This window comes from Silurus aristotelis (assembly GCF_946808225.1).
Source record: "Silurus aristotelis genome assembly, chromosome: 17".
Lineage (NCBI taxonomy): Eukaryota > Metazoa > Chordata > Actinopteri > Siluriformes > Siluridae > Silurus > Silurus aristotelis.
Genome location: NC_139590.1, coordinates 2,554,063 through 2,577,827, shown reverse-complemented (window position 1 = coordinate 2,577,827; position 23,765 = coordinate 2,554,063). Strand labels below are relative to the sequence as shown.

The 23,765-nt window shown below is 39.8% G+C and overlaps 1 protein-coding gene across 2 annotated transcripts; it reads right to left on the bottom strand.

Annotated features, from left to right (window-relative positions):
• Positions 1-240: 240 nt before the first annotated feature.
• On the bottom strand, positions 241-23,491 carry mpp2a (MAGUK p55 scaffold protein 2a). 2 transcript variants are annotated; one of them, XM_083566977.1, is made up of 15 exons: positions 23,368-23,455; positions 19,349-19,528; positions 16,204-16,247; positions 12,823-12,920; positions 12,591-12,743; positions 11,610-11,759; positions 11,186-11,413; positions 10,227-10,358; positions 7,935-8,037; positions 6,588-6,656; positions 4,093-4,254; positions 3,725-3,927; positions 3,493-3,621; positions 704-2,459; positions 241-500 (listed from the first exon to the last, which is right to left on the bottom strand). In XM_083566977.1, the coding sequence occupies exons 3-14, from the start codon at positions 16,232-16,234 to the stop codon at positions 2,283-2,285; spliced, it is 1,635 nt and encodes a 544-aa protein (XP_083423103.1). In that variant the 5' UTR covers positions 16,235-16,247; positions 19,349-19,528; positions 23,368-23,455; the 3' UTR covers positions 241-500; positions 704-2,282. The 2 variants fall into 2 exon arrangements, with proteins under 2 accessions (XP_083423103.1, XP_083423102.1); XM_083566976.1 differs by lacking the exon at positions 19,349-19,528 and having other exon boundaries at positions 23,368-23,491.
• Between the last annotated feature and the right edge of the window lie 274 nt (positions 23,492-23,765).

Here is a 23,765-nt window from a genome sequence, read left to right as displayed (position 1 = left end):
TATTGTATCAGTGTATTAGTGTATTATTGTATTAGTGTATTCTTGTATTATTGTATCAGTGTATTATTGTATCAGTGTATTAGTGTATTATTGTATTAGTGTATTCTTGTATTATTGTATCAGTGTATCATTGTATTAGTGTATTAGTGTATTTTTGTATTATTGTATCAGTGTATTACTGTATTTCTGTATCAGTGTAAAAACTCATTCTACATACGATCGTGCAAGAAACATATAATGTAGGATTTCAATACAAGCTTTAATGGTGTGGGTAAAAAGAATAAATCCTGCACTACCACAACGTGTATAACGAGGAAAGATTTACAAGAGCGCGCACGGAATGTAATAAAATAGAATTCGGTAAAAAAACACGAGACTTTGAACCATTGCCTAAATCAATATTACACACTTATATTATATGTTCATTTAATTTTAAAAGCTGTGATGTGAGGATCTGACGTGGTTTCATCTAAATACGGACGCTTACAGAAAAATCACAACTGTATCAGGATTATCGCATGTGTGTGTGTGTGTGTGTGTGTGTGTGTGTGTGTGAGAGAGAGTGTGTTTCTATAATATTTTAATACAATGTGTTTTTCCCCATGATTATTTATTTTGCATATGAATAATGTGAATGATGCAAAACACCCACTTCTGTTTTTATTTTTTCTACACGAATGCAGCATGTTGCTCACGTGTTCACTTGCGGTCACGTTCGGAGAGATACATTTTGCTGATAAACAGTGCGATTTTTCTGTAAGGGAAACTACAGTAGTGTCTATAAACGAGTGTGAGTCCACTATCAAGAACTGGTTTAATTGTAAAAAAAAAAAAAATTATATTTGGTCCTGGATATTATGCAAATAGTTTTTTTTATACATATATAAAAAATAAATAAAAAGGCTAATTGCTCGTGCGCACGTTTCCTGATTTAGCAGACGTCCAATAGGAAGCGCCAGATTCGATCACATTATCCAGAAGACGCTTATGGTGCCTTTAACTACATCGTTCTGCTTTTCATGATTTCACGGGCACATCTGAGGAGCTGGAGGTCTCAAGCTTTTTAGTTTTTTCTCCATTTTGCCCTTTTGTGACGCCATTTTCAGTCCACGAAAATGTAGCTTTTTGAAAACGTGGATAAATTGGAAAACGGTGTTTTTTAGTGGGAAATTTAAGGCTTCCGAAAACGATGATGCATTTTTAGACATTGTCACAACGTTTCAAAGAGCCGGAAAGTAAATAAACGTCGGGCAGAAGTGACGCAGTTTGAAGCGTGGTACATTTTTCTCATGCCCAGTATGGGGACTTGAGCATTGTTAGACGTTTTAGTGCAGATGAGCAACTTTTAAAAATGACTGTGGACGCGGACCGTTTATTTTTACGAAAACGCCGTTTTCAAATGTATCTGGATTAGTCTAGACGTAGCATGAGGAGGTGTCATACAAATGGTTTATGCTCTTTATAAGCTCCTGAGAGGTAGTATTTTAAACAAAATGCAATTTAGAGAGTAATATGATTGGCTTTGCACCAATTTGCATTTAATCTGATTTGCTGACACTTGAAATGCAAATCCTGTCCGCATTGTGGCCTTTCTGTACTTAGTTATTTTTCAGGTTTATTAATCCAAAATGTTTGTATACATTTTCATCTATATCTTTGTGTGATTGTTCTATACATCGTGGGTTTAAAATGTTTTTGGCTTTAAAATTGTTTAATGAACATTTATCCACATCGCCTTTTATTTTCACTTTAAAAAGATAAAAAGGCGTCATCAGTTTCCTCTTTCACCCGACAGGCAGTTTGGGTCGCTTTATTACAAATTAAGGAGTAAAAACAATAAAGCGGTACTTGGTAGTGGACCATGTTCTTGTTTTTGTGTTATTTTTTTTTCCCTGATGTATTAGTGCAAGAATTTCAGACATTGTTCTCGTCCGTGTGTCTTTTATCAGTCAGTGATGAGCCGTGTCTCAAATCACACCCTTCCTGACTCTGTAGTAAACTAGAATACTGACTGGTCCTACTGGTTAAACAGACAGTATATCTGCTGTTAACCCCAGTTATATTATTGTACGTGTTCGTCAGGCTCATGTGTTTGTTATTAAACACGCAATTTGAGACACAGCCTTATGCTCGGAAAGCCACGTATGTACGAGAAGGGCAGCTAAAAACTACAAGACAAGCTATCACTTAGGTATACCATCATTAAAATAAATAAAAAATAAATAAGTTTGATGTAAGTCACTAAATAAATGAGGGTTCATGAATGAGGGTTTTTTTTCCCCCTAAAACACCCAGCTAACCGGAACCCACTGGGGAACTCCACTCAGCTTCTTTAAAGCATCCTTGAGAGTGCTGCAGGCCTCGTCCAGGCTGTCGTTCACGATGGTCAGGTCAAAGTAGTGTCCATACGCCCTCTTAAGCCTCCAGCTCTCGTCCAGTATCCTGTTCAGCTCACCATCCTGCCAGTAGGAAGACAGAAAAGAAAACCTGGGGTTCAGCAAACGCAATGGTACATTTTCTGTTGTTTTGATGTCTGTTGTGCGACATGTCATTTGCTTGATGACTGGGATTAGGATTAGTACTGCACTGGAGTTTGGTCATCACCCTTATCTTGCGATACGTTTAAAGTTTAGGTTGAGATAAAGATCATTTAGTGTACAGGTTCCTGTCCCTTTTCGGGTTGAAGTTTCGTGGTAAGGGGTTGTGGGGTTAAGGGTTAAAGTTTTGGGTTTAAGGGTTGTGGGGATATAGGGTAAATTTGTTGGGTTGATGCTTGTGGGGTTGAGGGTTGTGGGGTTAAGGGTTTAAGTTGTGGGGTTGAGGGTTGTGGGGTAAAGGGTTGAAGTTGTGGGGTTGAGGGTTGTAGGGTTAATGGTTGAAGTTGTGGGGTTAGGGTTGAAGTTGTTGGGTTAAGGGTTGTGGGGTTAATGGTTGAAGTTTTAGAGTTAGGGAAAGTGAGGTAATGGGTTCAAGTTTTGGAGTTAGGGGTTGTGGGTTTAAGGGTTGTGGGGTTAACGGCTGAAGATTTGGGGGGTAGGGGTTTGGAGGTTATGTGTTAAAGGTTGTAGGGTTAAGGATTGAAGTTTTGAGGTTAGGGTTTGTTGGGTTAGGAGTTGAAGGGGTTAAGGGTTGAGTTTGAATAGGTTTGAAGTTTTGGGTTAGGGTTTGAACTGTGGTTGTTAGGAGTTGGCATGTAGGGGTTGAATGGTGGGGTTACGGGTTGGAGTTTGAAGTGGTTGGGGGTTACATTTTGAAAGTTAGGGTTTGTACTCTGAAGGACTTATGTGTTGGAGTTTGAAAGTGTTTGGGGTTAGGGGCTGAAGTTTGACAGTTAAAGGTTGGAGTTTGGAGAGGTTTGGGCTGGAGTTGGAGTGACACTAAGGGGTTGGAGGTTAGTGTTTGGGATCTTGAATGTGTGGTTCAGAGGATTGAGTATGATGGAGTTGGATTTTGTGTTCTAGACATCATAAACAAAACGACTTAAGCTCGCACCGTTAGCTCTTTGCTGACCACTCCTAACTCGATTCCCGCTCTGTTCATGGATCTGAGCACTTCAAATTCCGGAGCATCGATGAAAACGACATAAGGCAGGAACTCTGATGTCCTCAGGATCTTCAGAGCCTAAAAAGGAAAAAGTACACTATCAAGCTCACTCATTCACCATTGCATCATCCATTATTAGTCCAAAAATCAATGACAGGCTTGTAGATATTTGTGTTTTCACCTGTGGGTGGACATCCAGGATACAGAGGCGTCCTGCCTCGGCTACCTCGTGGATGGAATCGATCTTGGTGCCGTACAAGTTTCCATCGTATTCGCCCTGCTCCAGGTAACGGCCTGCTTTAATGTCCGCATCCATTTTGCTTCGGCTCGTAAAAGCGTACATCCTGCTCTCCCGTTCGCCTGCTTTAGGCTTCCTGGAAGTGTCTGAGAAATACAGTATGCACTCATTGGTTACATAGAAATACATTTAATAAATAGATCTTTAATAGATTCAACTCATTTAAAAATGAATGGAGTAAAATAGAGCTTTGGTTTAGTCTTTCTTTTGGGCTAATATCTGATGCTAATATCAGTGTAGCTTTTACTCACATGGAATTGTAGTTCCAAACAGCTGGGGATCAGAAACCAGAAGCTTATTCTTCAGACTGCGCCGTCCGACTCCCTGAGCTCCGATCAGAACCAAAGTTTTCCTTTTGAACGGCGGAACCCGGGCAACTTCCTCATAGATCATAAGCTCGTGCATGTCGAAATCTGAGTGAGACCAGAGAGGAAGGACAGTGAATACAAAATCTAGACACTAGGGGTGTAATGGTATAATGCTATTTGTACCAAACTGTTTCAGTACAGGACTTCCTGTTCAGTGCACACGTGTACCGAATGCAATCTTTGTTTTATGTGATTGAACATAGTTAAAATACATGAGTTCCCTCATGGGCATATTAAGTGGTGGACCGCAAGTTTGCAGATTTTGTCCTGCGCCGCCGCTTCCTATCACTGCCAACGTTTGTTCAACAGTCGAGCGATATGAATTCTTTCGCGTTTTACGTACAGCTTCCTAAAAGAAGAAAATCTAAGGAATTCCACATATCAAAGGAGTCAATGAATGAATAAAAGATGAAAGGAATGAATTCATCTATGAATAAATTAATTAAAAATAAAAATAAATATGGAAGTATCTTGTGTTTCTTACATGTAGAAATTTGTTAAGGTATGCTAAAATTAGTAAAATTGTTAAATAGGGACACACACACACACACACAAACACACACATACACATCTGTAGTACTCAAATAGGATATTTTAAATGTAAACTATTTTATTACATTTTTCCATTATTTAATCTATTTTATTTATGGCAATTTTATCGAGTACTTAGTTTATTTAATATTATAAAAAAGTTCATTGATTTTTTAAATTAAAACCAAACAGGCATTTTATTATAAACTAATTATAAACTGAGTTAATAATAAATTACAAGCATTTTTAGGTTTTTATTTCTACAAAACAACTGTACTGAAATTAACCTGTGACTTAAAAACTACACCTCTAAAACACCCTTATGAAATTGCAGGATTTTCAAATATATGATCAGGGCTGTCAAAATGAACACAGCACTTAATAATAGCGCAAATTTTAGGAACGTGTGATTTATGCGGTGCGCATTTCAGTTTGGCCATTTTTATTTTAAAAAATTTATAAAAAAAAAAAAATATATATATATATATATATATATAAATTAAAACCTTTAACATTTATTTCACAACGTCTTTTCTTTACTCGGATACACCAAAAAATTATTTTAAATTACTCAACATTTGTTTTACTGATGCGCCAAGTCTCAAATCAGCACCAAAATCCGCCATGATGCGCACATCCGGCGATTAAAAGCGTCCGTGTGGAAACATAGCGTTAGTTCCATTTGGTGTCCTGATGATTTACGTCATTTAAAACACCATCATTACTTTAAAAACTTTAAAAGTATATTTTGTCTGCATGCTCTATGTTGAGTTTGGTTTCACTAATAATAAACATACATTTTTGCATTGACAAGCATCGATATTTATCCATTGATTAGAGGATTAAAAAAAATTTAAGGTGCATTTAGAAGAGATAAAAATGTGCGTGATGTAATATTTTAAGTCATTGTCTGATTTCTTAATCTGATCTTCTAACAAGCAGAAATCCAGAGATAAAAAGAAATATTGAACCAGTGTACCATTTCCACTCACAATGAGGTCTGCAGGTAAATGACATTCACCTACCATCAATTACAGTGATTCTGATTCAAACCAGATAAAAGTCAGCTGTTGCTGTAGGATTTGCTTAAATGTTTGCTGTTGCGTTCTCCTAAGAGCCGTGGGCCACAAAGAGAGAGGTTCAGGGAAGCTACCAAGAGGCTAACAGCAACACTGAAGGAACCACATGAGTTTTTCAGAAGATCCACAGAAGATCCCCTTGCAGTTTGAAGGAACTTAAACATTTTTGGAAAAGAAGAGTGGGAAAAAATTCCAAAGTGTAGATGTGTGAATGTGATAGAGACTAATTCACAAAGACTTGATGCTGTAATCAAGTCAAAAACCAGTTCCACATAGTATTAGTTTGGAGGTGGTGCAATCAGGGTGTGGTATCTATTTATTTTCTTTATTTAAAACATTTCCAATAATTGAATTTTTTCCCCCTCTGGATTTCTGTTTGTTGGAATATCGCAGTAAAGATTGAACGATTCGGATGTTCATCTTGTTGTTCCTCCCGTCTTTATATTTTATAAACCTTCAATTTTATAAGGTTGTGCAGACTTTTTCTATCCACTGTAGAAAGTCTAACTCTCTCCAAACACTGTGCTTTAATGCTGATGCACCTGCAGGTCACTTTAAAGCAGTGATGTAAAGTATTTGAGTAAATGTACTTCGTTAATGTACTTTTTACTTCACTATATTTTAATAAATAATGAGTGTTACCAATTACATTTTTTTACAATAAATAAAAAAAAAGTATTGTAAAAGGGGTGGGACTTGTGCTTGTACATCGTTCATGTTTATATACAATTCCAATTTGCTTCTTGTGAAACGTTCTGTAGCACAAACCTGCATTTTTGGTGGTCAGATACATCATTTTCTTCTTCTTCTTGCCTCCAATCCCGCTACACAGCGTTCCTGAAACACACCAGAGTTCCATTAGCGTGCACATTAAAGCTCCGGATAAACACTCCCTGCACCTGTATATCAACCCGAGATCTGAAGTAATCAAAAGGGAGAGCACAGGACATTGATAAACTCCGCCTGATTATTCCTCTGGGTCACTTAAAAAAAAAACCCTGAAACACGTAGAGCTTAGTTTTATGATCCCGATTTATACAACATGATTTTTATTGCTCTGAAAGATCTGATGTTTACCATTTATCTGCGATTCTCATCATAATATGCAGTGCGTTTAGTCATAAGATCAAATCTAAATTTGTACTTGCTGTTAACTGTAACACTGATGATCACAAATACGGTCAGGTTTCGGGTCATCAGATTTTTTCACCCAAATCTGCATCTTTGGATGTGCCAGCAAGAAATTTTCCCTTCACTCGAACTAGGAGAAACAAACCTGTTCCAGCATGATGATGCTGCTGTTCACAAAGCCTGCTCCATTAAGATCTGCTTTCCATGGGTTGGAAAATGACAGATCTTCTGCTATAGGGATCCGACCCTCAACCCTATTAGGATAAATGTGAACTCCCAGGCCTCCTAACTGCTTCTACATCAGTACATGACTTTACTAACACCCTTGTGGCCTTGTGGCAACATACAAACTCGAAAAATAACAGCAAATCGAAACTAAATGTGGAATGGAATGTTCGAATACGGACATCCCAATCTTATGTCCAAAACATTTGCCCGTATAGTGTAACCTGTCTGATAGGAACGTTAAGATTCAGCAATTCACGTCGGTACATCGGCATAAAAGTTAAACGATGTGATGCATTGATTTAAAAAAGTGTGGATAGGATACATGTTGGCATTTGTATCACTTAGTTGCATCGTTAAAAAACAATTTATTTATATATAATTTTTAGTAGATGCGCAACACTTTTATTATACAGAAGGTGACCAATAATATTTGCTATGCTGATTGATTTCCAGTCGCTAAACTGCTGCGTCTTACTGGAGACACAACAGGAAATGAACGTCTGCTTTTAGTTAATCTTTATTTTTTTTTTGCCACTACAAAGGCCAGTTTGTGAAAGAGGCCACGTGAAAGTGAACTGTAACATATTGAATTTTAGAGCATTGTTTTTTTAGCTGATTTATACGTATCTTGTAGCGTATCATTGGCTATGAATCGAGATGCGAATCGCATCTGCTTCAGTTATGGAGACGTATGTATCGTTCCTACTGTCTAAACGATCTTCATGTGCAGAGATCATAATGAAGGAACAGCGCTACCTGCTGGTGGGAGCTCCACATCTCGCTTTACAAAAGCTTTCCTCTTCTCCTCTAGCAGCTGGCTCGGGATGAGTCCGGCGCTTCCTCCCTGAACCCTTCGAGCCTACGCACACACAGTTTGTGAAATATGTTAGTTGGATGGTGTGTGACGGGACTGACATGTGTGACGGGACTGACATTCCCTATATTTATATAAAGTTTCCATGAAATGCAGGAACTATGCATAAAAGATATATATATTTTGGTACACAACCAAGTCAAGTCTCAATGTTCAAAAAGATGATTTAATGTGTGATCAGAATGTAAACACTTGAGGCAGTAATGATACACCTCATATCTCGTACTTCAAGGGTGATTTTTCAAAAGTAATAAACGTGTAAAAAAATGTTTTGTCTTGTGTTGTCTGTGTGTTGTCTGTGTGTACTGTTTGCACTCGATACACTTTATCTAGCTTTGTGTTGTGTTGTGTTGTAGCTCTATGTTGTTGTTTAGTGTAGAACCAGGGTTCTGGAGGAACTTTGTCTGTTTATTGTCTGTCTACTGTGTACCACTGTGTATAGTAGAAATCGAGGGTCATGGAGCGTGAATTACACGCTAGTTTTTTCTAAATATAATGATGAATAGGCTGCGTTAGCATTATTGTAAAGAACCTGGGAATTCCAAGACAATGTCAGCAGATAAAGAGAATGTTTGTGTGATATTCAAACATCCATCTCAGGAGGTTTTTCACTTGCCACCGTCACCGCTGGCTTTCTCACCAGGGCTAAACAATTATAAAGAACAAACTTAACATTCTTTTATACAACCTTTATAACTGCTTTATCTATTTAAAGACTGTAAGAAGTTCTTTACAAATAAAAATGACGAATGGAATATATATAAAAAAAGACTTCTTTCATGGAACTTTTACTCTGATTTCTGCTGAATAAAGTCTTTGGATCCTGAACTTGTTTTTTTTCTTTTACTTGGTATTTGAACTTTGGTACCCGTAATAATAATTGGCCTCAATCACCTATAAGTTTGGTATTTGCTCCTTTTTTCAGAATCAGAATACTTTATTGATCCCATAAAGAAATTGTTGGGTTGCAGTTGCTCACGTTACAGATAAAATAAAATATAATACACTTAAAATAAAATATACATATTAAGTTGTACCCTGAACAGGCACCATAATATGACATTATAACCGTATGAGCGGTGAAGTGAGTAACACTGATTAAACTTGCTTTCGGCTTCTCCCGTTAGGGGGCGCCGCAGCGGATCATCCGCATGTTTGATTTGGCATGTTTTTACACTGGATGCCCTTCCTAACGCAACCCTCCCCATTTATCCGGGCTTGGAACCGGCACTAAGAGCGGCTGGGGTCGGTTCCCTGACCGGGGATCGAACCCGGGCCGCAGCGGTGAGAGCGCCGCATCCTAACCACTAGACCACCAGGGAAGTGAGCAACACTGATTACCCACACAGAGCGCATGCTCTGTTTTAAACTTGTTTTTGATTGGCGCTTGGCAGTGGCCGATTTAAACGACATGGCAGGTTACAGAAAAAAAAAAAATTGATCCATTTTTTTTTTTAACGCTCATTGCACGTTCACGTCAATTATTATATCCTGTCACGATAAATGAACCTGGATGGGACTTTGAACCCACCGCCTGGAGAAGTTCCCTCACAGAAAGGAAAGACAGGGGCTTGGGTGACGTCACGTCAGTAGGATGAACTGAATTCAAATGAAACAATGAATAACAAAAAAGATCTAAACCCTCAGGAGCCCGAATCAGAAAAAAAGAGGAAAGATGGAGGGGGAAAACTGAATCAGAGAGGAGCTTTTCAAAGCTGGAACTAATAGCGGAGACGAAACTAAATGTCTCCAAAGGGGAGACATTGGGTCATGGCGTGGTCCAAGGAAGTCCTATTCGATTGTCCTGCTCTGACATTGTGGTTATAGCTCATGGAAGAATCACACATGGCTGAAAAAGTCCAGTATCCAAATACTTTCGCTCACATCACATGTTATGGATAAACTCAAGTAAACTTAGAATGAATGAGTATGTTCTATTAATGTAATCTGATTTCTGGGTCTCTCAATTTTTTACCACTTCACCTCGTTTTGTTGTCTCAGTGTATGCAAATGTTTCAATTCTACGCTATTTTGTTTCATCACATTAAAATCCTGCATACAAACTTCTCCAGATGTTCAGGTGGCCATGGAAGACAATCTGGGATGTTTGAAATTCCTAACAGTGTGTATGAGACTTTGTATATATCCAGTCCTTCTCCTCCTGCTATCCGTACCTGCCACCAGTTTACATCCTCCTGATTGACGATGTGCAGGATGTCTCCGCTGCTGAACTTCAGGCCGGCTTCCTTACAGGGAATCAGGTTGTCGTCGGCCGGGTCGTAATCAAAATGGCACTTCACAAAGACCTGCGAGAAAATTTGAAATGGGATGAAAAAAACAAACAAACACAAATCTTATATCTACAAACTTATATTTATCTTATATCTAATATTCTGCCTATTTATTTGGCCATTAGTGCAAAATGAGTGCTCAGTGATTAAGATGTTGGACTTCTGATCAGAAGGTCATAAGTTCAAATCCCACCACCCTTAAGCTGCCTTTGCTGCTGCTGGGCCCTTGACCAAAACTCTTTACCCCTTAACAGAGAAATTCGTAAGTCTTTCTGGATAACAGCGTCTGCCAAATGTTGTAAATGAAACCGTAAATGAAATAAGCTCTTATACTCGTTACTCTGCCACCTACTGGACGTTAATGGTTCTGCAACGTCAATGAATTCGCTCTATTCATTTTCAGTTCCATCACTGTTTAGGTGTTCAGTTATTGGTGCTGAAATGCGGAACTGTTTGCAGCCTGTGGTCCTGAACCATTGTAGCAGACTGTTGATTTTAATTACAGTTAATGTTCAGAGTTTCTTAGTAACTACATGGATCTTTCGGGTGTTAAATTGAATCCATCCCTAATCTAGGAATTCCAATTAGGAACTCAAGAAGGAAACAGGATGCATTAAAAGCTGGGTGGGTGGAACATCTCAACACAAAAATGGGTTTAAAGACGTATGCCAACCTTATTGAAAAAAAAAACGTGGTGTTAAAGTCCTAAAGACTTTCGTGTTTTACAAAATGTCAAGTTAAGGTTTGACATTCTGACACTGGATCCTCCTACTTAGATACTACAAATGATAACCTATTAGGATAAGAGCATAAGATCAGAAGTGCACGCTCCATGTTGCTACCTGTCTGGGAGGCTGTGGTTCCTGGTAGCTGGGGAGAACTTTCAGCACGATGCTGCCACTGGCCTCCTGCAGCATCTCCTGGAGGACGCGTGGGTCATCCCCGACATCTCTCCCGTTCACTTCCTTTATGATGTCCCCTACGTGGAGGAGACCCTGCTGATCGATCATGCTGCCGTGCAGGATCCGAGCGATCACCAGCTCGCCGTTCTCAATCCGAAATGTCACGCCCTGAACGGGAAGGGGTTGAAAGCAATGATATGAAAATAGGTCTCCACTCCTGTTCTGTCGTCTGTCTGTTACTTATGGATATCATGAAGTTTCTGTTTGAAAGCATCTTCTCATTGCCAGGAAATTTGTGTATGTAACTCAGCACCAGTGAACCAGAACTACTGTGTATGAAATCATTACGTTGTGGAGAACATACCAGATGTTCCCCAGCCACTTTGCGGATGCCCACCATGCGCACGGCGTCAGCTGGGACTGGGGGCAAGTTCGGTTCCACAGAGGCCTGTGGGCTTGGCGGTGGAGTTTCACATGTCTTAGAGGCCACTGAATCATGAGTCTCCAGGAGAGACTGCAAAACAATCATGCATCTTTTGACTGTCGGTTTAAATGCCTTAATCGAGGCAAGAACAAAAAAAATCATGTGGTGTTATAAGATTTGTAATATGCATTGTGTACAGAGGGTATCAAAAGTGTGGTCTTTTATGGTTTTTATGCAACAAACTCAGTAAAAGTTTTTTTGTCTCTAACAGAAGAACTTGTGTAAGATAGGAAACAGAAGAGAAGATGTGATCACATTCCCTCACCCCCACAGCCACACTTAGAAGTGGAAACTTTATGGTTTGGGGTTGTTTTGGAGCAGGGAAGGTTGGAGACTTATTCCAAATGAACCAACATGGCTCTCATTCCATACTTCAACACCATCCAGTTACATCTGGACTGAAGGCGGTTTTTTGGAACTGACTTCACTGTACAACAAGACAATAATCGGACACGTACGTCTGAGTTTTCTAAGAGTTATTTAGAGATCAAACAGTCGTCTGGAGGGCTATTTATAATGGAATGTCCTGTCCAGTTACCGCACCTAAATCCTACTGAACTGGTCTGGGATTAACTGGATCACAAGAAAGAAATCTCAAACTAGTGAAGAACATCTTTGGCGAGTTTCAGCTGAATGTTTGGAGAAACAAACTGTCCGGATGCTGAGAGTGTGTGAAGCTGTTCTTCATGCTAAGTGAGGATTTTTCACTATAAATAAATTCTGGATATTTATGTATTTGTTTGGTCAAAGTAAATCTTCATACAGTTACGTGACCAAGTTTGTTGCATAGACACAAAAGAAACGTACATGTGTCTCTCAAAAACTATCAAAGTCTCAGTGTTTCCAAACTTAAACGTATACCTGGAAATGGGGTTGGTTCAGGATGTTGGAGAGCTCCGCAGCCGTGTTACTGCGATGAGTGATGGGACTCAGGTCCCTCAGGATGTCCTGCAGCAGCTCCATGTTTTTGTCCCCCACTGCCTCCAGTCGAGGTTCCTCCGGACTCTCTGCGTTCTGCAGAACACAGCAAGACAAGCGTTTTACATGATTCTGACTCGAGTGTGTTTGCTTTTGTTTAAAAAAAACAACTCACCACTGGACTTTCCATTATGCCTTTGAGGAAGATGAGGTCGAGGTCGTTGGCAGTGGCGGAGCTGGTGCTGTCACTCAGAGCATCCATCTGCGATAGAGCTACCGAGAGAGAAGGAGTATGTGTATTCCTTATATATTTTGTATATACTTTATATACTCATATATACATGAAAACACTGATTACACTGCACAACAAAGTTTTTGCTTCTTGGACACTGTTGGGTGTTCCTTATAAGTTTTTGACTGCTGATCACGAAAATCAAATCCAAATTTGCCCATCACATGTCATGTTTTTCTTTCTTATATTTGTGTATAGGTGGAGGTACACGCTGGAGAGAAGGGGAATGAAAGTCAGTAGGAGTAAGACAGAGTACATGTGTGTGAATGAGAGGGAGGGCAGTGGAGGGATGCGGTTGCAGGGAGAAGAGGTGGAGAAGGTGGAGGAGTTCAGGTACCTGGGGTCAACAGTGCAAAGTAATGGAGAGTGTGTTAGAGAAGTGAAGAAAAGAGTGCAGGCAGGGTGGAGTGGGTGGAGAAGAGTGATAGCAGGAGTGATTTGTGATAGAAGAGTATCTGTGAGAGTGAAAGGGAAAGTTTATAGGACTGTGGTGAGACCTGAGATGTTGTATGGTTTAGAGAAAGTGGCATTGAATAAAAGACGAGAAAATCGAGTTAGCAGAGCTGAAGCTGTTGAGGTTTTCATTGGGAGTGACCATGATGGACAGGATTAGCAGCCTGGGCATGACACTGTCTCAGCAGGTTTATAACAGTGGCTTGCATAGACCTTATCTCGGACCTGCCTGGTGTGTTCCTTGTTCTTCATGATGCTCTCTGCGCTTTAAACGGACCTCTTAAACTATCACAGTGCAGGTGCATTTATACGGAGACTTGATTACACACAAGTGGATTCTATTTATCATTATTAGTCATTTAGGTCAACATTGGATCATTCAGAGATCCTCACTGAACTTCTGGAGAGAGTTTGCTGCACTGAAAGTAAAGGGGCTGAATAATTTTGCATGCCCAATTTTTCAGTTTTTTATTTGTTAAAAAAGTTGTTGTTGATTCTTCACAAAAAATTACAGTTTTATATCTTTATGTTTGAAGCCTGAAATGTGGCAAAAGGTCGCAAAGTTCAAGGGGGCCAAAAACTTTCGCAAGGCACTGTAGTGTGTATGTATTGTTTCAGAAAATAGAATAGCCTCGGTAGCACTTTAACAAGTACTTTGAATGTTATAGGTTTTACAGGACGATTGGTGTCGGGCGATACGTCTCATCAATGTTGAAACGATGCATTCTGCTCTATTTGTGGTTGAGTACACGTTTATTCATCAGAGATGCTCAATGACTGCTCTTGTGAAGAAAGCATATCATCTGTACTTGGGCTGCAAAATTGGTGATCCAGACAAGAAATGGGCGCCTCACAATTGGCACTCGAAAAACAATGCCGATTTCTGCCCCGATGATTTGGAGAGAACAGAAAGTCCATGTGACGGAGTGTTAATTCTGTTTGACTAATGTGTCTGGTTTCTCTGACAAAAACAAGAAGTCAATACAATAATCTGCCTTCAGCATTGAGACCCGTGCCACATGACGACAGTCTTCCCATTCCCGAAACCAGAGGAACGGGTCTTATACAAACCAGATAAAGAAACTGCAATGCAGGGAACTGGCAGTGACATTGATCCGAGTTTTGAACCGTGCTCCTCAGGCGATCCACATCTCATAACACAGTCAGAATTATACCGTCTGGTCAGAGATTTGGGTCTGTCTAAAGCAAAAGCCAAATTGCTGGGTTCGGAATGGTGTTTGCTGTCACCAGGTAAAAAAATTTCTGTTTTCCGAAGCCGATAAGATGATATAACCAAATTCTTTGAACAAGTTGACAATCTCTGTTTTTGTGTTGACATCGAAGGATTGCTCTCTGCTTTGGGTCGTGACCGTGACCCGCAAGTGTGGCGTCTCTTTATTGATTCGTCAACGTTAAGCTTCAAAGCTGTTCTGTTACTCAATGACAACGTTCACCCTTAATACCTATTGGCTATACAGTACACATGAATGAAACCTATGAGAACATGGAAATGTTGCTAAAGCACATCCAGAACAGCAAGGTCAACTGGAATATCCGTGGAGATCTAAAAGTCGTTGCTCTGTTAATGGGACTGCAGCCAGGCGTTTTATCTGTGAATGGGACAGTCGTGCCAAAGAGTCACATTACTGTACACAGGGTTGGCCACTCTGTAAAAAGTTAGTTCCAGGTCACAATAAGATATTTGTGCTTCCTCTTCATATGAAAAAAGGACTCATGAAGAATTTCGTGAAAGCAATAAACAAAGAAGGCGAAGGTTTTAGTTAAGACAGATGTTCCCAAGAATAACAAACATCAGACATGTTATGAGTGACTAGCGGTTTGAAGATCTGTCAGTTGGGCCAGAAGAGATTGCCTGGAAAGCCTTCAAACATGTTGTTGACAAATCTTTTGCCAATTACAGAGCCCCACATTACATTCAGCCAGTAGACAAACTTCTCAAAGCATAAAAAAACAATGAAGTGCTACATGTCACTCAAGATTCATTTCCCCCACCCACACATGGACTTCTTCCGTGCAAATCTCGGTTCTCTCAGTGACGAACATGGAATCCATCAATGCTGATGACTACTTTTGGACACTGCAACGTGATGCACCAGACATTGAATACAAACGAAAATCAAGAGCAAAACACTTTTAATGGTTGAACTTAATCGCGTATTAGAAACAAACATACCCACCAGATACCTGTCACAATCAGCAAAAACTTTTCAGGAATCAAAACGTTTAAAAAGAAATCGTTGGTCAGGTCGGGGAGTGTTTAATGTGTTTAATGGCAACTTCAACAGAGGTGCAAAAATGTTTTAATGCTCATTGTTTATTAAAATATAATGAAGTGAAAAGTGCATCTACTGAATCACCAGTGTAGTTGAGTAGAGAGAAAAGATGGTTATGATCTTTGATTTTCAGTAAAACTAGAAAGTAGCCAAAAAATGACTTGCAATACAGTAGCGAAGTACATTTACTCAAATACTTTACACTTTGAACTGATCACAGTTCCAGCATCAAACATAAGACTTTGCTCTCTGCAGCTTGTTTCTCTGAGTCCCGTTCAGCAACTTCTCCCAGATGGTACAGGAGTGGCTGCAGAATCGTAGATCTGAACACAGGTCTTCTTAAACAGAACAAAAAACCCAAGAAGACCTTCTATCACTCGCTTCAATTCGAGCTGCACTTTCCCTGTGCTCGTGTTTTGATCGAATCACTTCAGCTAATTTGTTTTCAACTGCGAGTGGCCACTTATGCACTGATGACAAACACTTCTGAGTGAACGAGGGCACGATGAGGACTTACCAGGCTCGGTACGAGTGTCGGCCACAGGCATGATGACTCGATCTCTGAGAGAAAGAAAGAAAAAGAGAGAGAGAGAAAGAGAGAGAGAGAGAAAGAGAGAGAGAGAGTAATGTATTTGCAGGTTTTAGTCATACAGTCTTTTCCCCCAACAAGCTACATTAATATCAGTATACAATTTTTCCCTTTTAAAAAAAAAAAATCAAAGATTCCCAAACAAACATGAAGTCAACTTATTATCCTTTCAGAGCATGCCCACAGTGTTTATATGGTTTTTGAGAGGCATGTTCTTTTGTTCCCAATGCAACTCAGTCATGTAATTGGCCATGTTTGGTCGGTAAACCAACAATTTAACCACTGAGCTACCATTTCCCACTTGTGCAAGCAGTCAATAGGCCTAATGTTTTGGAATTTCACATATTTTTATTCAATCCCACCAATTTCACAGGTTCAAAAGCAATTGGACAAACTAATGTAACTATATATATATATATATATATATAATGCATTTATGTATTATGTTTACTACTTGGATATTGACCTTGACCAAACTAATCTATAAATGTCCAGATGTTCCACTTCTTTCGGATTGAAAAATCCTCCCTTAGCATGAAGTACAGCTTGCGCATTCTCGGCATCCAGACACTTCATTTTTTCGTCCATTCAGCTGAAATACTTTGCTTTACTTCTTCACTAGTTGGAGGTTTCATCCCTGTGATCCAGTTCATCCCAGGGAAGTTAGGATTTAGGTGCGGTGACTGAGCAGGACGTTCCATGATAGACATCACTCCAGACGACTGTTTGCTCTCTAAATAACGCTTTCGGAGTTCGGACGCATTCGTCGCTTCGGCTCATCGTCTTGTTTTTTCCAATGAGCTGCAGTCCAGACAGAATTGCATGTTGGTTCAGAATTCCTTTTTATTCCTTCCTTTATTCCATCTCCATGTTTGACTGTGGGGGTGAGGAAGTCTGCTAACATCTTCTTTGCTGTTCGAGTTCTTCTGTTACAGATGAAAGTGCCCCGTTTTGGTTTCCACAGAACTTCCTTCCACTCATTTAAAGTCCATTTTCTGTGTGTTTTTGCCTTTTTATCGAGTTTGTTGCATAGAAACCGAAGGAACATTTAAGTGTTTCAGAAAACATGACTCGACTTCACTCTTCACATGCCTGCTGATTTCAGGGCTGATGGGAAATCTCTGTGCCACACAGGACAATATAATAACGGACAGCAGGTGTATGCTGACAGCCCCATATCCTGTCAGGAGGTCAAAAAACGTCTGTAATGATGTTTTCTGGTGTGATTCGGAGATTGTTATATCCGTATCGGGGGCAAAACTATTCCCCTGCATCTTCATAAACCTGACTAGAGTGGGATGAAACTGTGGCTTCAGGGCCTCTGTTCTCAAAACCCTCAGACTCGGTGGGATAAAACCATTTTCAGGATTCTTTAATAGAGTCTTACACACACACACACACACACACACACACACACACACACAAACACACACACACACACACACACACACACACACACACACACACACACACACACACACACACACACACACAAACACACACACATGCACACTTGCGTACCTGTGGGATGTTGGTGTGAATTGCTTGCACCTGACTAATGGCCATGTGGAGCTGAGATCATCTCCTAAACTCTTTAAGGTGCTTCTGTGGCTTCGAGGCAGTATAAACCACCAGGGGGTTGTGCCTTTATTGAAAAATAATCAGCATCCTAAAGTTTAGAAGTTTTTACACCACTGTATGTTCTGGATTTGAAATTGTGAGCTTTTTAGTTCAGAACGGAGATGCTTCAGGATGTTCTCCGACATTTAATGTAGCTACAAATGGATAGAAGTTGAGTCTAAGCCGCTGATTTTGCAGTAGTAATGCTCACATTTCCAGAAGAACCTAAATGATGTAACACACACACCAGATATTTATATCCGTGTGTGTAGGGAGACTCGGCAGGGTGAACAAGCCTGACTCTCACACACACAGACACAGACACACACACACACACACACACACACACACACACACACACACACACACAGAGACACGCCTTGGATTCGATGCTGTGCTCATACATATTCATGGGTGTGAGTCAGATCTTGGTTGATGGCAAACACTCCACACGTCATCTCAGATCGGCGTAAGACTGATAACTGACTTTACGTGAAAGTGATTTTCTCCCATGAAGGACCACATGGACACGGACAGTTCGAATATTCAAAGGGTTACCAAAGGGTGAAAGATCTTAAGAGTTCGGATGACTTTCAAAAGCGTTCACATTCTAAGCCAAAATTTGTGTCCAAATTATCGAATGTAGCTTTTTGAGAAACCGGTGCCTCTCAAAAACCTGCCTCTTGCAGCCATATGGGGTTCTTCCCCAAAAGGTTTGAAGCAAACAAATGTTTTGACATCTTCAGATGCAGGAGACCATAACCATGACAATACCCCCGTTCTCTGTGAAGATATGCTTTTCATTGGTTTGGAAGATCTCCTGCTATAAAGCTCCAACCCTATTGAATAATTTGGATGTCTCCTATTGGGATAAATTTTCCACACTGACTTCACCCCAGGCCTCCTTAACTCACCTTCATCACTTTACTAACACCCTTGTGGCTGAATGATCTTCACGAAAATCTAGTGGAACATCTTCCCAGAAGAATAGAGTTTATTAAAACAGCAAATGGAGACTCAATGTGGAATGAGATGTTCAAGAAGAAGCACATCTTATGCTCAGGTGTCTACAAACCTTCGTCCATATTGTGTATTGTTTTCGGGTTCTCCGAGTTTAATGGTTTTGTGGTAGGGCTGGGCGATACATCGATATAATCTTGGTATCATGATTTTGATATTGCGATCCACTTTACTGAGATATCGTTGGTATGGTGATGGTTTTTTGAACAGTCATTTTTATCACATCACAAAATATCATATCGCCCCAGCTCGAGTTATTCTAGTTGACAATTGCATTGTCAAACCAGGACCTCGTATTAAACTCATGTCATTTATACAGATATAAAAATCTAAATAAAAACGTGTAATACCCCATGCAGGGTGTATTCTCACCTCCCACACAGTATTTTTCTGGGATAGACTCGGGATCCACCGGCCGGATTAAAGTGTTTACTGAAAGAGACCGATCTGTAGATGTTTCCAGAAAAGCTCTGACGTGAGCAGCTGAATGCGTCGCTGCCAAATGGATTCACTCCAGTTCCCTTCAGCTAAGCGTGTCGACCAGCTCGGCCCCCGAGGGGTGTATGTGAGGGGGTGGAGAGCGCAGAGGGTTCCTCTATAGGAAAAATGGAGTCTAGGAGCAGTAAATAAAGGTCATAAGACTCAGTATATTGAGTGTGAAACTACTGAAGACATTGCTGATGATCTTCAGCAGATAAACTCAGCAGAACAGAGGCTAAATGATTTTGGAGGTGCCAAAACTTCTATAAAAATTCTATAAATAGGTAGGCAGGTGGATGAGGGAAGGGGGGGTGCTTTGCTGACTCACTGACACACAGATGGATGGATGAAGAGATAAATAGACAGATATACAATCGATATACAGACACTCTTGGACCGAAAGGTTCTTTGAAGGTTATTTAATAGGTTTTTTGAATATTTTATCCTTCATGGCTTCTCAAACCTTCATGGTTCTCTTTCTACTAATAAAATATTCATCTCTCACCTGGTATAATAGAGAAACATGTAGGTTTGAACATGGAAGCTTTGGCGTTTCTCACAGAGAGACAACTGAAGAACACTTCAGTTCGGAGATGAATCAGTGTGTCATCAGTGTGAACCTGATCAGTTCAAAAGCATGTTTTTTTTTTCCCAGACATAAACAGCTTCCCATTGGATGGATGGAAGATAATTGAATATTCAAATGTGGCCAATAGATGGCTGGATAGATGAATAAATCTATGTATGGATTGATACATCAATAATAGATGGAATGATGGATAGACAGATAAATAAATAAATAAATAAATAAATAAATAAATAAATAAATAAATAAATAAGTGAAGAAATAGTTGGATGGATGGATGGATGGATAAATGAATAAATGATTAAATAGATGGAATAATGGATGGATAAATAAATAGTGGAAATGATGGATAGATAACTGGGTGACTTGATGGATAGCTAAATGGGTGGGTGAAGAAATGAATGGATAAAATGATAGATAAATGGATGAATGGTAAAACTATATAACTGAATGGCGACGAATAGTTAAATTAGTGGATGGGGAAATTAATGAATGGAATGATGGATGGATAAACAAATAGATGAATGCAATAATGGGTGGATAAATAAATTGATGGAATGATGGATAATTGTATGGATGAATAAATAACTGGATGACTTGGAGAAACAACTGGATGGAAAAATACATAAATGGATGCATAAAAAATGGAGGAAATAAAGGATAAATGGATGAATAGACAGATAGATTGAGCAATTTATAGAGGGATAGAGAAACAAATGGATAGGATGATTTTTAAATAAACAGATAAATATATGAATAGATAAATGGATGGATGGATGGATGAATAAATAAACTAATGTATTGCAACTATAGAAATTGTATAACAAATAGAAAAAAACAGACACTTCTAATTAAAACCCCACCGTGGCAATCACACTCATTCCTGATCTCCATCTGCTCCTTGGGGCCCCATCTGCTACACCCCCGACCCCCCAAACACCCCCCCCATACACACACACACACACACACACACACACACACACACACACACACACACACACACACACACACACACACACACACACACACACACACAACACACACACCTGACACAAACAAAGGCCCAGTGCTCTGTGAAAGTGTGTATGAGTTCTTGGTTCTCCAGATTCCCACCCCAGGGGCAGTAAGTGGTGTGAGCTGGATTGAGTAAATATCATTAATCACGCTCATCACAAACACACACACACACACACACACACACACACACACACACACACACACACACACACACACACACACACACATAAACCTTACGACTAATATAAAAAAAATGTAAGTTAAATTGACACATTTTCTTATAATCCTCTATTTCATCATAATCCACAGACATCATTAATATGCAAATAAGCGGTTGAACCGTTTTATTGGATGCACATAGAACCGATATGCAAATGAGGTCTGATCCAACAGTTCTACTTGCACGGAGCATCAGGCTGTTTCCAAAACTGATACGGTAAAACATTTCACACCTCAACTTTATTATTTGTTAATGCACTCGTCAAGGTGCCACAGTAACGGCTTAGCAGTAACACCAAGACTACGCCCTGATATGTGATATTTAATGGAAGGAGTCTCCAGTGTTTAATGGAAGGAGTCTTGGGTGTTTAATAGAAGGAGTCTCCAGTGTTTAATGGAAGGAGTCTCAAGTGTTTAATGGAAGGAGTCTCCATTGTTTAATGGAAGGAGTCTCCAGTGTTTAATGGAAGGAGTCTCAGGTGTTTAATAGAAAGAGTCTTGGGTGTTTAATAGAAGGAGTCTCGGGTGTTTAATGGAAGGAGTCTCGGGTGTTTAATGGAAGGAGTCTCCAGTGTTTAATGGAAGGAGTTTCGGGTGTTTAATGGAAGGAGTCTCAGGTGTTTAATAGAAGGAGTCTCCAGTGTTTAATGGAAGGAGTCTCAGGTGTTTAATAGAAAGAGTCTTGGGTGTTTAATGGAAGGAGTTTCGGGTGTTTAATGGAAGGAGTCTCAGGTGTTTAATAGAAGGAGTCTCCAGTGTTTAATGGAAGGAGTCTCAGGTGTTTAATAGAAAGAGTCTTGGGTGTTTAATGGAAGGAGTTTCGGGTGTTTAATGGAAGGAGTCTCAGGTGTTTAATAGAAGGAGTCTCCAGTGGTTAATAGAAGGAGCCTCGAGTGTTTAATGGAAGGAGTCTCGGGTGTTTAATAGAAGGAGTCTCCAGTGTTTAATAGAAGGAGTCTCCAGTGTTTAATGGAAGGAATCTCCAGTGTTTAATGGAAGGAATCTCCAGTGTTTAATGGAAGGAGTCTCCAGTGTTTAATAGAAGGAGTCTCCAGTGTTTAATGGAAGGAGTCTCCAGTGTTTAATGGAAGGAATCTCCAGTGTTTAATGGAAGGAATCTCCAGTGTTTAATGGAAGGAATTTCCAGTGTTTAATGGAAGGAGTCTCCAGTGTTTAATGGAAGGAATTTGTACCACTCAGAGGTAAATCTGAACCTCTGAGGACAGAGGACGTCCCTGTGTTTTTGCTGTGTTTATCTTTATAAATAAAACAGTGCTCATGTTGGCAGTAAGACGATATTTTTCACCACTTTGTAATGATTAATTTGATTGATTGATTGATTGATTGATTGATTGATTACTGTCCCATCGCAGCCCTGGACGGATTGTTTTCCTCTTTACATAATATCCAAATGAGCTGCAAATATGCAAATTGTCTCATTAAAACAGATTAACACGATAACCTGCTCGGATGGTAAAATCGGTCTGTCAACGTCTATCGTATAAAAAAAACGGTGAAAACACCACGTATTTTACAGACAGAACGGGTTGAAAAAGAACCACGTGACTTGTAGCAAACAACACACTCGTGAATAATTAATCGGAAACACTAATAATATGCAAATTCAGTCATGAATGGGCGCAAGATTGAGACTAAATGTACCGCTATTTTCCTTCTATTTCTCATTTATTTCTGTTTTCTCTCCCGCAAGCGCTCAGTTATTCTCTCTCTCTCTCTCTCTCTCTCTCTCTCTCTCTCTCTCTCTCTCTCTCGATCTTTCTACATCTCCGTTAGAAATAAATGGAGGAGAGAGGGTGAGGGAAAAAAATTAGATCTACTGAGAAATAAATAGTTTTTTCTCCCTATATCTCTTTTTTCCCCTCTATGTCTCTCCTCCCATTATTTCTCGTTTCTGTTTATCAACAGAGAGAAAAGAAGAACAAAAGACGCTTGACGGAGCGGCGCGCACGGGCACGCGCAAAACCGATAAACACGAACGCGGGGAACGACGGCACGCACGCACGCTGCCATGGCAACCGCATCACTGCGCTCTTACACACACACACGCACACACACACTTCCACCGCATGTAAAAGAAAAAAAAACCAGAATGAACGAAAGAAGGGAAGAAAGACACGGTCACACTTTACCTCTTTCAGTACCCGGCGTCTGTCCTGGATGCGCGTGCACGTGTGTGCGTGTGTGCGCGCCTCGTCTGGCTGGATGCGAAGATCTCGCACTGTTCTGATCAGCGTGGGGAATCTTAAAGCGGCAACAGCAGGCTTGGTGCAGGGTGGGGCCCATCGACTGCCCTGATTCCACTGATACTGCTTTAACGAAACAGCCACGCCCATTTAATTCTCTGAATATTCATGTAGGGGAAGGATATCATCTGCATATAAGGATTTTATTTGTATATTTATATTTGTTGATACTAATATGGTTCAAAAACATGTATAAATATATTTTTTTAGTGTTATAAATGTGTTATATATATAATCTTTTACATTTTTACTTTAGTTTTATTTTATTTATTTATTTTTTACTG